Consider the following 17261-nt stretch of genomic DNA (forward strand, 5'->3'; position numbering starts at 1 on the left):
ACACCAAATTTCAGCTCAGTAAAAACGAAACAACATAAACAGAAAATCAGTCACAGGCGTCACCTTTGCCAAAAACTGGCATTCATGCAGTCTCAGACCAAAGCGACTCTTTAATTTAAATTAAAAAAGTAATAGTAAGACCATAGCACTCAGTGGAATCCAGTGTTGCCATGATAAACAGGGTATTCATAAGAGCGTGCATCTGGTTTCACTTTTTGGGCTTTTAACCCTGCTGAACTTGTTACATCACCCGTAACACATCCAGATAAATATAGGGGAATAATACTGACTCAACTGTGAATTATCATCATAACAGAAGTTATTGCTGTACATCTCTTGTGGTTTTTGTGTTTATTGATGTGAGCCTGTGTCTAAAGCCTAAATTGGCTGGGAAATTACATGCTGTTAAGTATTTCTGCCTTTGTTTTTCTTCTCGTGTTCCCATTCTGGTGATGAGTTACCCGCTCAGAAATGTTAATTACTTATGTTTCATTTCCTGTGTGTCCTGATCACACACTATAGAGCTGCATTGAGGAGGTGATTCTCTCTCACACACCCTCCTGCTCCCAGACTGTAACAATATTCAATAAAGTTTGAGTCCAGCTCACACAAACGATTAAAAAAAGTGATTGATATTTTCTGGCACAATCCAGTTTAAAGTAGTTTCCATAGCAGCAAACGCAGCATGACTCTCACCCACCGACACCGCCGCTGGTTTTCTCTCTCAAGGTCAGCCCCAGCAGGAGTCAGGACTGCCAGTCATGTGCCAGACTTTCTGGAGGGGAAGGGTATTTCCATATGAGGCTCAGATGCCTATGAGCCAGCGTGTCTCATGAACAGAGGAGGGAGACTGCAGGGCCACAGGGTTCATTCCAGACAACAGCTGGGCATCACTCAGTGTCACAAAATACTCAGACAATGAATAAATATCCTACAGAGCTCTAATAGAAGCATATAGCCTGCCCATCAATGGAAAGGATTCAACAAGTTAAGAATGACTCTCCCATCTTTTGCTCTTTTAAAAGCTACATTTGGATTTTTAGAGTTGTAGATTCTCTTTCAGATCTTATTAAGAGAAGAAATGGTGTAAAATTAGGACTACATGAACCACCAGGTGCCACTGTGTGCGCTGAAATGTCTCCCCCTTCTGGCGAAGAGGCGTCATTCATCAACACCAGCCGCCCTGTCAAGGGCACAGTGGAGCTCCGCCTACTTTAATTTGATTGGGTGATACCGGTGTTCGACGAAGTTTATTGGATATCTGGTCGTCAATACGATGACGAATAAGGAAATTCAAGGAAGAGAGCACCGCCGGTGACAAACGTGGGTAAACTCCTGTGTGTTATCAGTCTCGTGTACTCGTTGTGTGTCATTGTCATTTTTATCTCGATTTTTGGAGAAAACGGTCACGTGTTTCGTGTAAATTGGCGGCTTTCCCACGAGCTCTGCGAGCTGCATTTTAGGCAGCAAGCTAACATTAGCTGCAAATGTTAGCTCCTGTGTTAAGAGTGTCACAGCAGAGTCAGCTGTCAGCTTCAGAGTGGAGTTCATAAGTCCAGTTATTCAGCTCCAGTTTCTCCTCCTAAGTCGTGGATTTACGTGACGTTGGCCGTCACAGTGAACGTGTTTTCATAACGTGGAGAACGGCACATAACTGTGTGCGGGTGTTTTCATTTAGTTTTCTGCTCAAAGGCCACAAGGAGGCGCACACAAGACACGGAGAAAAAACCTGATGTGCATCTGCTCCCATAGGTTTTTGGAGAGTTTCTGTAGTTTTGTCTCTGTTCCACCAGCACAGTGGATTTTAAGAATTATAATATCACGGTGTGGTTGAAGTGCAGGATTTCAGCTTTAATTCAAGGACGTTTTATACATAGTCCCTCATTTTCAGAGGATCTAAAGTAAATGGACAAACTAAAAAAGGTTAAGGGTGAATATTAGTAGTTCAAAGTGCTGGAGGCTAGACATCATGGACATCACTAGGTGCTGTGTTTCCTGCTTGAGATGCTCTGCAGGCCTTTAGTGCAGCTGCCTTCAGCTGCTGCCTGTCTGTGAGGCGCTCTGCCTTTTAGTTTTGTATTCAGTGACTGATAAGCTGCTCTCCTGGGCTGAGCTCAAGTGACTGGCTTGCTGATTGTAGAATACCCCATTTCTTTGCCTTGAGAAACTTTGCAGTTTGCTTTGGGCTATTATCCACCTGCACTGTGGAGCTCTGTCTGATCCACTCTGCAGCACCTGTCTGAATCTGAGCATAGAGTATAGCCTTGAACACTGCGCGGTTCATTCTGCTGCTTCTGTCAGCAGTCAGATCATCACAGAACAGTGACCTGTCATACATGCTCTTTCCTTCTACATCATTCTAGTAAAATTCACTCTATGTATCATCTGTCCAAAGAGTTTTCTTTTAGATGATTTTTTTATTTTTTATTTTTTTGGGAAAAAGTCGAATCTGGTGTTCGTGTCTCCCCCCAGTTGGCTGTAGCTCAGGAGGTCCTTTAGGTCTGGCTGAGCTGGTCAGTGCATTAATTTTTTTTAGTTTTGTTGCTTTTTATTTTATTTTTTTGTTCTGTGACAGGTTTATGTGGGTTTTTCAGCGATTGCCTCCTTCTCTTGTATCAACATCTTTTTGTACTTCATATTCAGAGTTCCAGTGGAAAAAGTACCAAATACAAGTTCAGTACTAGGACTCAGCTCCTGGTCTTTTATCTGCTAAACATGCCACCAAACTGTAAAGAAACAGGTCTCACCTGGTCATGAAGCAGTTTATAAGTCCATGGTTCAGTTGAGCTGAGACTAGGGGTGGGGGAAAAAATCGATACTGTGTAGTATCGTGATATTTTGTTTGCTAATAATGTATCGATACAGGGACAGCAGAAATCGATATTTTGTTACAAAAAAGGTTTTTGTGCTCTGACTTCAGAGCATGTTGATCCTTTTTCTGAGCAAGAATCCTGACATTCCTTCACTGTCCAAATGTGTTTAACTTTTTTTTTGGCAGCAATAAACATGACAGTTTACTTATTTTAATTTAAGACATGTTTTATTTTAATTAAGTTTAAAACTTTTTATTTAATGTAAAATTATATTTTGTTTTAATTTACTTTCAAATTCTTCAGTTGCTGAATGGGCTGCATAGTTATCATAAATTGCATAGTTCAGAATAGCTATAATTGTACCAGATGGTTGCATTCAGTTAAGTTGGACTAGACTTAGTTCTTATTTTATTTGTCCAGATTGGTCTTGACCCTGTTAATATATTAGTTTTATCATATTTTATTGAGTTATTCACCATTCCACTTGTTGTTCCGCTAGTCGGTTGTTTTATGTTTGTTTTTGGGTTTTTTATTGTAGCTGCTGTAACAAAGGAATTTCTTATTAATACTGTGAGATTGTGTTTTTCTTTGCTGAGGAGGCTCATCAGTCACATTTAGTCTCACAGCTTTCTGCCTTTGTTTCTCACAGCCTTCTCCCCAGTGATGGCTGCCTCGGGGAAGCTGGCTTCCTTCCGCCTGCCTCCCCTGCCGACTGTAGGTGAGCTCATAAAGCTGTACAACTTGCGAGCAGAGAAACAGCTGTCCCAGAACTTTCTGCTGGACCTGAGGCTCACAGGTTAGTCATCCAGCATTTTATTTTCTTTCTTTCATTCCTCCTCCTTCTTTTGCCCCGTCTGCAGTGTACCAAGACCCTTGAGGTCCTTCTCAGGGTACAGTAGCGTGTTACATGCACTTGATTGCACGGTGCTGCACCGCCTTGTTTGAAGGCATCGAAACCGACAGGCTTTCTTTGTAGGTGAGGTTATGTAGATCTCCTACTAATGCGAATGGACCAGCTCAGTTGTTGTAGCCCTTGAGAGCTGAGCCTTAACACAATTATCAGCGATGCAGTGCAGCTTTGATCTGCTCTCTCGTCCTTGGACAAGGTGACTGTTAGATTAATGCTTTTCATCTTCATCACACAGAGGAGAGCAGATATTGCAGCATCACACTCTATTAATCTCAATTTGGACGCCCGACTCTGATGAAAACATTTGATTGAAGAACATCTTATAATTTATAGGCTGCACGAATTGAGAATGTATCCCAGGAAATTACTATAAATGAATATTGAGTGCTCCCTCTCTGTATTCTCAGACAAAATAGTGCGCCAGGCGGGCAGCTTGAGAGATGCCCACGTGTGTGAGGTGGGGCCGGGTCCCGGAGGCCTCACCCGTTCCATCCTCAATGCTGGGGCCGCAGACCTGCTTGTTGTGGAGAAAGACACACGCTTTATCCCCGGACTGAAGGTGAGCAGAACGGCCGGATCCAGGCTGGCTGAACGAGGTCACTCTGCACACACGGCTCAAACGTCCTCACCTGCAGGAGCCGGCTCCCTCTCTTTGCAGCTGTGGCCGCTTGCAGAGTGACTGATGAGTCCTTTTATTCTTTTTAAAATGATTGTTACCTGTTTATTTTTTCCATTTGCACAGCTGTTGTCTGAGGCAGCACCGGGCAGGCTGAGGATCGTCCACGGTGACATACTCACCTACAGACTGGATCGAGGATTCCCAACAAATATCTCTAAGCCATGGGAGGGAGGTAAGAGGATGAGCGTACGTAAGCTGTTACGGCAATCAAACTGAGGGAAATACGTGTGACTAAAACGTGTGTGTGTGTGTGTGTGTGTGTGTGTGTGTCTTCACAGACCCTCCAAACCTACACATCATAGGGAATCTCCCATTCAGCGTCTCAACCCCGCTGATCATCAAGTGGCTGGAAAACGTAGCGAACAGAACGGGGCCCTTCACGTTTGGACGCACCCGACTCACGCTCACTTTCCAGAAAGAGGTGGCAGAGGTGGGTGAACTCCACATGACCCACATAGACCCTAAATAAAGTCAAACACCCGTGTTTGCAGATTTCCTGAGCAATCGTCACTCTGCAGACATTTTTATTCATTTCATTCTTATTTTATTGTTGTGATTTAATATTGATTCCTTGATTCATAATTAAAAATACTTTGCAGCTGAGATGAATAGATTTGGGATGGGCCTTTCATGATTCAGGCCAACAGGCTTTATTGATGTTTGCTTAATTCTTCTCTGTCTGTGATGCAAAAATCATCTTTAGGACACGTTTAATATGCTTCAGTAACTTTCAGCAGTTGTTTTTTCCATCCAGAGGTTGACGGCCAGCACAGGCAGCAAACAGAGGAGTCGTCTTTCCATCATGGCTCAGTATCTCTGCACTGTCCACAACTGCTTCACCATCCCCGGACGGGCCTTCGTCCCCAAACCAGAGGTAGTGTTTAACTAATATTTGACTTTGTGACACTGAAAAAACCTCATCAGTGTGCTGCTGAAGTTTAATTACTTTAGAGCTGGAGAAAAAGGTGTTGGGTAGGCGTTTGGCAAAGCACATGGCGTCTGATTCTTGACTTTGTTCCTCGTCCAGTTTGTGTACCAGCCGCTCGGATTAGGCTCTGCTTCAAACTGTAGTGGAATATTTTCGGTTTGTTTCAAGGTGCTGTTGAAGTTTGTGCTGATAGTTACGGTTTATTGGGAAAAGCTATAGCGAGCATTCAGATCCCCGCACGCACACCCTCGGGGGTGATGCTGGGAAAAGATTTCTTCTTTCAGAACAAAATGAAAGAAACGGTAAAGTATATTATTATAATAATAATAATAATAATAATGATGTTCACTGATATTGAAGATTAATAAGTGACGTTCCAGCTTTCATGACGTCAGCGGGACCTCACGGTGCCACGCTCCGGTCAGACCCTCATCATGTCACCCTGGCTCATCCCTCCACTCGTTCTTCTTGCTTTAAGGCTTCATTAAGACTGTGTTGAATCAGTGTTGTCTCACTTCTGTCTTTGGACCCTTTTTTTTAGCTTGTAATGATGCCTGGTGGGTATTTGAGATGTGGCACGATCACACTGTGCCTTGTAATGAAGGCCTTGTTCTTTTTTAGGCCCAGTTTCTCTTTCTGCATCTTTCCACCCGTGTGCGAGCATCAGGGCCGATCGCGCATTTCGTCTTCAGCTTCAGTGTTTAACGTAGGACCAGAGGTGATGCATTAAAAAAAGGATCAATGCTGGCTAATACGCAGCTGGAGTTTATTTTAAATCGCACACATTCAAGTGTTTTAGAAAACTCAAGAGCTCGCTTGCATCTTTTGTACAAATAAAGCCATTTTTTTTCTTTCCCAGAATTAAAGGATAGGTGTTAGGTGGATGTCAGAGATAGACTGCTGGTCCCTCGAAGATGTCCTGGCTCTTTAGGAGACCCACTGACAGTAAATATTTAATCTCCCGTGTGGAGTAAAATGCAGCCGAGTGAATGGGACCAGTGCTGATTGCTCATTCTCTTAGAAGAGATGGATTCCAATGATTATTTCATCGCACTCAGCTGCCTTTCTGTGCATTTGTTTCTCTAGAGCATTTTATTTTTGTGTGTATGTCAAAGTGGAGCTTAATGGGCTTTAGCAGGCTTTATCTTTTGATGTAATATGCTCATATGGTATGAATACATTTGAACAGGGGAAGTTTCATGCTACACATGCGTGCAGATGAATCCGCGCCTCCCACATGCCCACACGGGCCATCTATTCCTACTAAATGTTTTAATGGGCTCTTGGTCAAATTGGTGTCATTAGGAGAGATGATGGCTGTTTGATGAGCAGCCCTCCTGCTGCTGGTGTCCTATAAAAGACCAGGAACAAGAGCACACAGAGTAGATGAAGTCTATCGTAGTAGTATGTCATGTAGTATAATTCATAAAAAGCTCAGTGGCTCTGCTTTGTTTACTGGTGCACACCAGAGTAATTACGCAGAAAAGCATGAAGAGTAAAAATGTCCTTCCATGGTTTACAGGACAGAGAGGCTGAGAGGAGCGGGACCGACTGAGGTTGTCACTCATGGGAATATTGACAGATTTCCTGCTAAAGAGAAGAAGTAACCGAGATATTGTAGATGTTGAATATACAGAAAGAAAAATGCTGCGTGCATAAATTGTTATGGTTGCTGTGCAGAGTGTTAGTACTGTACACTGCTCACAGTGCTCCTTATGAAGATGGCGATGGCTAAATACCCCCCTTTGTAGAGAGGAACTAATTATACTGGTGCTGTTAGACTGCCAAGTACCAAAGGTCTGTGTCTCTGTATCTTTCTTGCTTTCTTCACTTTGCGTGAGCCTTTTTGCGAACGTGTGTGCCAATCATTGTTGGGATTATTCTGCAGCGATGCTAATGCTTTGTACAGGACAGTAAAACAAACTACACGGTAGCAGGTGCTGTGCACACATGGCAATTAGTGAAGTGTAAAAAAACAAAACATGTGAAGTGGTTTAATACTGTGAGATCAAACAAAGCGAGTCCCAGAGAGCCGCTGAAAAAGCAGTGAACCTTTCCAAATAACCACGATGAGAAAATAGCATCACTTCAAGGCGAAGGGGGGAGGGGAGTGTGGGTTGATTGGCCGGCTGATTTGAACGTAGAGGAGGCCGAGTATTGCAGGCTGATGGGATAATGAGAAAGGAAATGTTGAATCCATTTTACATCAGCGGCTGCGGGGGCCCGTATTGACGCGGGGTGGGCAGATAGGCTCTTATCCCCGCTGCTTAATTAGCCAGTCTTGTCCCTCTCGCCTCTGCTGTGTCACATTGAGTGACTGAGATTGTCCTTGAAGGGTTTCGAGAGTGGCGATTGGCTGCTTTGATGGTGTTCCCCCAGGCTCAGGGTGCCCTAGGTCCGTCCCACTGCAGATCACACCTGCCTCCTCTTCCTTATTAGTCGCTCTCCTCCTGTTAATTCTCACATAGATGGACAGACTGAGTGATGCTTGCATCGCTTCTGGGGTTCACAGCTATGCACGTATCTGAAGGCTCCCTGAGAAAACCGAAATAGGAACTGCCTTTCTGTTTTTGCTTTTGCTTTCATACACATCTCTAATTCATATTCTGGTCAGGGGTCAAGGGGTTTCTGAGTGCACGCTGACATCAAGCATCTGCATCCTCACTGCCTCCTTACATGCAAAGGAGCTGATTTGAAAAGAGAAAAGAGCACACGTTGACTCGCTCATCTCTCTTCCCCTTTCCTCTCCCCCATCTGGGTACAATGTGATTAAAATCAACCTCTTTCCATCGCAGGCGGGTCTGTAAGTCGTGCAGTAGCTGCTCCGTCGCAAACAACCTGCTGTGTCCTCTGTAGAGCTCCTCGGGGGCTCCACTTTGTGCTAACAACTCGGGTATTTGCTGAATAAGGTGAGAATGAAATTGAGGCATGGGGTAGGGCATAACAGGAAATGGAATGAATAAAAGAAAATGAGCTGAGAAATAAGGGAATAAGGGTGGGTGATGATGCAAAAATGGAAGGAAATATTGGTGATGAAAACCAGAATAAATGGAAGCAGGGTTGGAGAGCAGATTATCGTCTGAATATGAGATTTGTCAAATGAAACAAAGCCCAGAGAGCACCAGAAGACAGATTCATGACAGAGATGGATCTGAGAGGAGAGCGAGGCGTACCTCCAAACAGATGGTTGTCTGGGCCGGTCATCAGCCCTGCTCTGAGTAATGGCCGTCACCCACCAACTAACCGAGCCTCACAGGAGGAGCGCCCTACAGATGTTCGCCTTGTACACAATAGTCTACCAAGAGCACAGGCCAGATGAGCAGAGGCTAAATTAAATTTGTTAATGCCGCATTGAACTTCGGTTGTAGCTGGCAGTAGTCAGAGAGCGATTGGACTTGAATTAAAGGTACTGTACATGTACTCCTCCACAGCTCCGAGTTTTGGAGACTTTTTCCTCCTCTGTTGAATTAATTTTATCCTTTTGAATTGAAACAGGTGGTTCACTGGGGAGCATGACCCAGCTCGGACCACCGTGGTGATGAATATCTTCTCTGTGATGTAATGTGGCCTCGCTGCCCGTCTCTACAGCAAGAGTGAATCTCCTCAGAGGGGCTGTGCTGCTTTCTCACCTCCTGCCACACATCCTCCACTCTCACAATTCATCTGAGCCTATTCCTATCCCATAAACGGGGTCAAACGCGGTATCAAGAGTATCAGGGAAAGTTATTTCAATGACTCGTGCCAGCCCAGAAAATGCCCGAAGGCTTGGTCTCAATACATCACGGACCCAAGGTAAAGAAATCTAAAAATACTCCCTTGCTTCTTCCTTCTCCTCTTCCTTCATTTCCGCTCACCTTAAACAAAACGCCAAGGTTGGCAGAGCTAGCTTAAGAACATCTCCAGAGAGCCACTGCCTCCTCCTAACAAGTAACTGTGCCGAGTTTAGCAAATTCAGCTCTGTTTGGTTAGTGAGCACGCAGCGGAGGAGGTGCGGTGTTTTAAAAACCCGGCTATCCTCCAAGGAAAGAAAGTTCAGCTACAAATGAGAAAAATCAAATTACAATACATTTATCATGGGGGAAAAGCCTCACCGCGATGGGAGGCATCAATCTATAAGCTATTAAGTTGAAGGCTTACTTGAGTGTCCAATTTCAACATCACACGCGGCGGTTTGTGACTTACTTTAAGGCTTTTTATGGCGACTGAAGGTGTGGGATGGATCCCAATTTTAAAGTTCCAGGTAAAGATTTACTGGCTATATTAACTAGTTTCACTGGTGAGGTGATGAACAGCATCTTATGATTAAAGGAGCTTCTTTTTCTTTCTTTCCTTGTTGCCTGTCTACAGTAATCATCATTTTAGTCAGGAGAAATATAGATTATCTAAAAATACAAAAACCTTCAGCACCCTTGAAGCGTTTAGCCTCCCTCACCTTCAGCTTACCGAATCCTCCCGGGCACGCGTCGGTCTGCACGCTCCAAAGCTAAAATATTAAAGGGCCTCCTTTGAACTGTCACAGCGTATTGTTTTCCTACAAGCTTCCCTTTTGTCATCTTCATAGCTTTTACTGCCTCTGTCAGCGATTTACCGAGCAGCTAAGGTCGTTGCCGTTATTCCCCGGCCTCACATGTGCGCAGGGACTGGAGGAGAGCGACAAAGGAAGGTCATCCTCCCTCAGCGTTGATGAGCGCATTATATTTCCAGTATGAACCTTCATGAGCATAACTGCTGTCCGAATCAGAGAGCAGCACTTTAAGGGTTGTGACACGTTGGTGCAATTTTGAGCAATGTGGATGTGAGCGATGGCATTTCCCTAACGTGCACCGAGTCTTTTGTTCATCTTATTACCATCCACGCCTCCTCCTCCTTTTTTTCCTGTTTGGTGATATCTGGAAAGACATTTTGCTGACCAGGAAGGTCAACAAACAAATGTGAGCTCGGAGTTGAAAGAAAAGCGCGTGATTAACCCCTGCCTGCAACTGACAAGTGCTCACCTCCCCTCATTTAAAGCTCACACTCCAGATCTGTCATAGCAGCAACTCGGGGTGAAAGCCTTTGATGAAAAATGTAGGTTAAATACACAGAAGGGCAGATCTTATTAGCGTTCCCCCACGAGAGGAGTAGTTATTTGATCTGCACTCGTATTGCATAACCAAACACAGGGAAAGAATGAGACGGGGAGAGAGAGAGGCTTTAATAATCCATGTTTGTTTCAGGAAAGCATATTTTCACTCACCCTCTGTTGATGAGACTCCAATCAGCTGTAATGAGAGCCCGGATTCTAATGTAATAACCACCCCATCTGAAGTGTATAGGCTAAATATGACACCAGCGTGAACGTGAGGGAACGTGCTGTGCAGGATTGTGATCTGAACCAAACTCCCATCAAGTCTGAGACATTTTCACAGACATTTTCAATTTTAATATTAGACAAAGATCACAGAGTTTGTTTGTTGTATGAAGGGGAAAAGCTATCCAAACCTAGCTGCTACGGTACCTTGTTAAATCATGAATTAACCACAGAAAGCTTCAGTTTCAGGCCTGATTATAGCCAAACCTGTTGAATAACATTAAATAGAACCTGTGAAGTGAATCAGGCTAAAAGAGAAACAAGTGAGAGACGAGGTCACTGCCATCTCTCAGTCTGGAAAGGGTTAAAAATCCATTTCTAAAGCTTTGAGATGCCAGTGAACCACAGTGAGAGGGATTATCCACATGTTATCCACAAACCTTGGAATAGAGCTGAACCTTCCCAGGAGTGACCGGCCTACCAAAGTTACTGAACGAGCGCATCGACGCCCCGTCCAGGACGGCAGAGAACAACCCCAAACAACACTTAAAAAACTGCAGGCCTCACTTCTCTCAGTCTGACTCACATCCGAACGGCTCAGAAACAACAAAATGAACGTTTTGGAGTGAAATAATCACAGTCTGGGTTCAAATGCAGTTAAGACGCTTTGGCGTGGCCTGAAACGGGAAGTTCATGCCGGAAAACCCTCCAGTGTGGCTGAATGCAAACAATTCTGCGAATTCCTCCACAGTCATGTGAAAGGCTCGTTGCTGGTTATCATTAAAGGTGGCACAACCAGTTATTAGGTTAAAGGGAAATTACGTTTTTAACATTTGTTTGATCTGAAACGTGTAAATGTGACAAATCTGCAACAAATTAAGAAATGAGAAACGGGGTAAATACCATTTCATAGCACTGATTAATTATTAAAGAACTGGGACAAAGAAGTGTGGTCTGCAGCGGAGGAGTAAACTAGTCCATTTTCAGTTAATCTGATTGATCAGTTGGTCTAAGGATCCTTTTTTTCTAGCAAAAATGTGATAAAATACCAAAAAGAGAGGCGGCAAAAAATGTTCTTCTTTCCACCAGTTGGCAGAAGAGTTTACATGTCGTTAAACTCGTCGCTTTGTGCCAGATAAACCAGCCAACTCGGATAACTCGCGTTCCCTTCAACTCTCAGAAGTGTCGTTATTGCTTCCTTCGTGTATTCGCTCATGTTATCACTAAGAAATAACTGGAGGAGATTGGGAGCAGCTTTATAAAACCCTTTCTTTAAGTGCGATTTTCAGAGAATCCTTTTTATTTTTTTTATTCTTGTTGTTGGACGCACTGCTGTACTGGTGGGTGCTGCATACGAGCAGCCTGCCTTCCCTCCTGCACGCTGCGCAGCCTGTACCATCCAGCAATCTGTACATTTGGCAGGAAGATGAATGCTATCGCCGTCCCCATCAGCCACACACATAAAAGCACACAACATCCAGCAGGCGCGCTGCTTTCACAAAATAGTTTTATTGGTAAAAAATAGAACTACTTGCACAAGCACATTGAGACAACTGTATCAGAACTTGTGAACTGTTTATCATCACAAATATGCTCTGGCAAAGTAAGAAGTGCTAAAGCATCCACAAAAATAAGCTGCAGTTATCAAAACCATAAATCAACGTCTTGGTACAGGATACGCAGGAGAGCTTAACTCTTTTTAGGACCTAGTCACTTTGCACTCTGGCCATTTATAAGCTAATGAAATCGCGTGCTGATGATCAAGCTGCACAGCCACAAAAAAGAGAGATTTTTAGCTAATTGTTTTCCCTGCATAATCATATCAGACCGAAAGACTTTCCCTTTTTTTCCAGAGTGCCAGTTGTGTGATGTACTTGTCCTGGTCCAGAGAGGTTGAATGCTCATCCATTTGAACCGAACTGCTGTCAAATAACGTAAACGTGCACTGACTAGTCTTCTTATAAAGAAGATATGATATGAGCGTGGTGTATCTTATACTGAACCAGTGTAAAGGAATCCCGATCCTTCAGTAGGAAACCTAAACGTATTAAAAATCTAGACGCTTGTGTACAGTTGTCACAGACCTGCAGTAAACCGGAATTCCTGAAACAAGCGTTATTTACTTTTCACTCGTCTTCCTCCTGTTTCGTCTCGCTGTGCTTTGGGAAATGAGGAATAAAGAGGATTTAAAATAACCCTGGAAAGCCGCACCGGACTGTACACAAGCATCCAGCTGATTCGGACGAATCACAAATCCATAAAACATTTGCTAATGTAGAATTCATGTACAAACAAGTTGTTAAAAAAATAAACAAAAAGAACTTCAGATATTATTAAAACGTGTCATCATGAGACCATTTGGCACATTCTCAAAACACATAACGTGTCAGTATTACTTGATGACTTGGCACATTCTTTACTTTGTTTATTGCATTGGTAATGGTGCCTGGGCAGTGAGTCGTTGTCAGGAGGCCAGTTCCTTTGGGAGCAGTCTGAGCTGGGCAAGAGGGCTAAACCGGGGCAGGGCAAAAAAAACAACCCCGCGGGGCCACCGGCAGCTCCCACAGCGAATCCCGTGGTGTGCCGGCAGCAGCCTGCAGGTGGCGAGCTGGGCTTAGCCATCTGCTCTCCCCCAGGAAGCTGCATTCTTATGAGAGAGAAGGAGAGAATGTGCAGTTCTATACATCACTGCCAAGGCCTGTCTCAAGCACAAAAACAATATTCCTCCCATCTTCTTACCTCAGAAAATAGAGCGCACGGTAACTGTGAAAGCGTAGCTGCAAAACTGACACGAGTGCGTGTTTGTGTGCGTCTCAGAAGGACATGCTTTCAACATGCATCAGTGTTCTCTTGTCAGGAATCATATCCTGACACAAGCAGGACGGGGAGATGGAGTAAAAAAAGACGAGGGCGACTGGTAGGTAAACGAGGACAGTCTGGTGGATGAAATTTAAGACACTGAGACCCTTCTGCAGGTGCAGGCTGGTAGTGTATGCGCATTGCTGACGTACTTGAAAAACAAGTCGCATATGGAGAATGACTCAAATCATTTTTAGCCTCTTGCCACACGACTACCCAGTTGGCTGTGACTCAGGATTCCTCCTCTTATCTGCTTTGTTTTTACCTCTGTGCCACTGCACCATTAAACATCTGTTCATCCATGTGAGACCGCATGCACGGCATAGACACCATATAGGGGTGTGTTGCAAAGAAGAGCCATTTTCCAGCCCCCCCCCCCCCCCCCCCCCCCCCCCCCCCGACCAGGGCTTCTGCTTCATGTCACTGGTTAATAAAGGGGATTAGTGAAAGCAGTGTGAGCAGAGGCTCTGATGAACGCTTATGGCATGCCATGGCAAGAGAAAAAGATGCCCCCTACCCACCCGCCCACTCAAAATAAAACAACTTGACTGATTGACACGCACATACCCCCAGACAATGCTTGAATTCGGTTTCCATGGCAGTGTGGAGGTGGATGACAGGAGAGAAAAGCACATGCAAAAAGCCGGCGTGTCGGAGTGTTTACTGCATACGAGAAGACGCACAAGTGCATGTGTAAATGTGTGGGCGTGATCGTCTGGGATGGATCGAGATGGGTAGCTGCTACTTACAGGCAGACTGTTTTTGTTTGGATGGAAATATGAGATGGTCCACTCTGCTGCTGAAGTATTGGATCACGCTCTTTTCAATTTCTCTCCATCTCTCTCATATTTCCACCTGCAGAGAGAGACGCAGGCATCTGTTTGCCTGCATTTTCTCTCTTAAATCCAGCCCAGCAGCCCACATCTACTCCTCCTGACAGTCCTCTTTGAACAGTTACAGCAGGGTAATGTTTCTACAGCTTTTCAGGCACAGGCATTGTGTGGCTATGTCTCAGTCTTCTACCAGGCATTCCGCTGTATTTGTACACAGGCTCCACACAGCATGCTTTAGAGGCAAAATATCAACGTCATTCTAGTAGCTAACAAAAATATGCCCATTTATTTCATTAGTCAATTCCATGTTGCATTCTAGTGGACAAGCATAGGATAAACTACAATGGCTTGCTATGTGAGGGTTTCCACCTACTGCTCTTGGGCTTTATATTGCCTGTTTTATCAAATGAGACGAAGGACTGAACGATTGTAAATAGCAGCTAAATAATCGTATGTTTTTTCCTTCAATTTAAACCTTTGGCGAGGAAAAAAAAAACTCCACTCAAGGCTTCCTTATTTGCTTAATTCATTCCGCAGGGAACTCTGTGTGATTTACTGATGAAGGATGTCTGCGTTTGGTTGGCAGCTTCCGTCAGTTCTGCAGCACCTTATCCTGGTATCCTGGCTCCTTGCACATTCACGCTGTTTGTTCCAAGGCGCTGCTCAGGGAATACCTCGACTGCTTGTGCTTGCAAAACAGAAAAAAGAAGATGGAGCAGAAGGAAAAATGTGATTTCAAAGTTGTTGCTCTCCTCTTTTTTTTTTTCTTTTTTTTTCCCCCTCCAACTCCATTCTTGAGTAGATCCTAGTGCGTAGCCGTGATGTTTCCCCTCGGGCTCGTCTCCCTTTGGCGTGCACAGCACTGCGTTATTACACGTAGTCCTGCAGGCTGTAGCCCGTCTTATTGTCTAATGGGGAGAGAGAGCAGTACTGGTGCTGGAGCTCCTGCTGCTGCTGAAGCAGCTGTTGTTGCTGCTGCTGGAGAAGCAATTTGTCAGGGGGGGGCAGCAGGACCAGATCCTGGGGTCCGTGTCTCTTTCCCGAGCAGGACATACAGAAAATGGACCCCCCCACAAAGAGGAAACCTGCGGAAACAAAGGCAACGTACACGGCACCTCCAGGCTCAAACTTATTGCTCTCGGGAACGCTGGAATCCAGGAAGTTGGTGATGACCTCATTGGTAAACCAAGACGCAGGCACCAGACACAGAAAGCCTGCAGCGACGAAGCAGCCGCCGCTGGCGATGGCGGCGTGTCGCTTGGAGCGCCGTCCACCTCCCCAGCGCGTGCATTTTAGTCCCAGGGAGGCGAGGCAAAGGCCCATGGCAGCCAGTACGCAGCACAGCACCATAGTGGTGCGAGCAGTCTGCAAGTATGCGGGTAGTGAAAGCACTGAATACTTAAGTGTGCAACTAAACATGCCTGTGCTGTACCATGTGCAGTCCATCCACAGTCCCTGCATCTGGGAGATAGCTGTGATGATGTTGGAGCCCACATCTGCGCTCACCTTCCAGTTAGGCAGCAGAGTGGCCACCATGGCGCCCATGATGCCCAGCAGAGCTAGGACGAATCCAAATATCTGCATGCCCGTGGATGCCATGCTGCTTTTCAAGTCGACGCCGCTGCCGCCTCAGCCGTTGTCCTCTCCGGGCAGCATTCACCCCGCTCCGGCACCGCTGCTCGTGGACCCCCGCCGCCTCCCTCCCCTCCTTTGGTGGTGCACCAGCTGCCAGTCAGAATCCCCCAGTTCCCCGGCTCCTCAGCTGCAGCTCCACTGGGCTGGAGGAGAGAGACGGAAATGAGAAATTCACATCTCATTCACCTCACACAAGCGCAGACTTTTTTTCTTTTTTGGCTGGAAACAAAGGACAGCATCAAGCACTGGCGCTAAGAGCTGGCTCAGGCTCACTGTAGGTAAGCAAAACACCGCCGGTCGTTGTGCATGTGTGCTCTACTCCTCTGCTTTTACAGAGCTACTGTCTGTGAGGAAGATGAGTTTGTGTTTGAGGTATTTGCCATGCTCAGTAGTCACAGTATGTGGACTCTGAGCTGCAGTGCCTTCACTCCACTCACACAGTCGACTGTATTTTCTACCACTTTGATTTCAGCGCTGTTTACCGAACAAACTGAGACTAGCCTTTAAAGACTTGCACAGCCTCATCTAAAGCTGGAACACCAATTATTATTTACTCGGTCGCAGAAATAAACTTTGAAAATAAAGCTTTTTTTTCTCTATATTACTATTTTTTTTTTTTTTTTTTTTTTTTTTTTATTCACATTTTTTAGTCGGACCTCCTGACATAACGGTTTTTCTCATTCACGGCTCGTTCCAGCTTGTAATGAACAGTAAACGCGGGCCACTTGTTTCCGTTTTGTTTCCCGGTCCAGTCTGAAAGAAAGCAGCGCTGTGGGAATGATCTCTTACCCCGGCTGGTGCAGAGCTGGCGCGTCACGGTGTTCGCAGTGATTCCGGTAAACACGGCAGGCTTCTGAGGGGGCGAGGAGCACGATTCATCCCGGACCGCGGAGCCGTTCGAGCCATCCATTTCCTTAGCAACAGAGCGGAGAGACCACACAGGCTCGGCCGGAGCCCGGAGGAATAACCGGAGCTCTCTCGCTCTCTCGCGCGCGCGCTCTCTCTCTCTTTGTGAGTCGCTCCTCGCCGGTTTGTGTGTCTGCGCGTGCGTGGGCTCGCGCGTTGGAGCAGAGCGGTCTCTGCCTCCCAACTTCAAAGACGGCTCAAACCTCACAGCTCCGCGCCGCTACTGTACTACCGACACCTCCTCCACCTTCGAGCAGCCAGAACAGGACCGGAACTACTTCTGCCGTTTCACTCGAACCGAACTCCTTTAATTACTGATTTCGCGTCATTTTCACTATTTTCTACATTATTTATCATTAATTTCACTAAACAATTACGTGACTAGTCATATATAAGTTATATATTTAC

At 45.3% G+C, this 17261-nt stretch overlaps 2 protein-coding genes across 4 annotated transcripts in view; one reads left to right on the forward strand and one right to left on the reverse strand.

Moving 5' to 3' along the window:
• Nucleotides 1–1248: 1248 nt before the first annotated feature.
• tfb1m (transcription factor B1, mitochondrial) overlaps nt 1249–17261 on the forward strand; it is a 38787-nt gene continuing 22774 nt past the window's right edge. For all 3 annotated transcript variants that reach the window (XM_076877739.1, XM_004566516.2, XM_076877740.1), the window contains exons 1-6: nt 1249–1323; nt 3463–3609; nt 4131–4282; nt 4466–4574; nt 4681–4832; nt 5157–5276. In XM_076877739.1, coding sequence (XP_076733854.1) covers nt 3477–3609; nt 4131–4282; nt 4466–4574; nt 4681–4832; nt 5157–5276 — 666 coding nt within the window. In that variant the 5' untranslated portion in view covers nt 1249–1323; nt 3463–3476. The remainder of the gene's footprint in view (nt 1324–3462; nt 3610–4130; nt 4283–4465; nt 4575–4680; nt 4833–5156; nt 5277–17261) is intronic.
• On the reverse strand, nt 12099–17059 carry LOC101487218 (claudin-20). Its single transcript, XM_012923388.5, has 2 exons — nt 16737–17059; nt 12099–16090 (listed from the first exon to the last, which is right to left on the reverse strand). The coding sequence occupies exon 2, from the start codon at nt 15909–15911 to the stop codon at nt 15183–15185; it is 729 nt and encodes a 242-aa protein (XP_012778842.1). The 5' UTR covers nt 15912–16090; nt 16737–17059; the 3' UTR covers nt 12099–15182.

Source organism: Maylandia zebra, linkage group LG19 (assembly GCF_041146795.1).
Source record: "Maylandia zebra isolate NMK-2024a linkage group LG19, Mzebra_GT3a, whole genome shotgun sequence".
NCBI classification, from domain to species: domain Eukaryota; kingdom Metazoa; phylum Chordata; class Actinopteri; order Cichliformes; family Cichlidae; genus Maylandia; species Maylandia zebra.

What these genes read in the sequence shown, in the direction of transcription:
- LOC101487218 (XM_012923388.5), bottom strand. Translation starts at nt 15,911, where the DNA reads ATGGCATCCACGGGCATGCAGATATTTGGATTCGTCCTAGCTCTGCTG.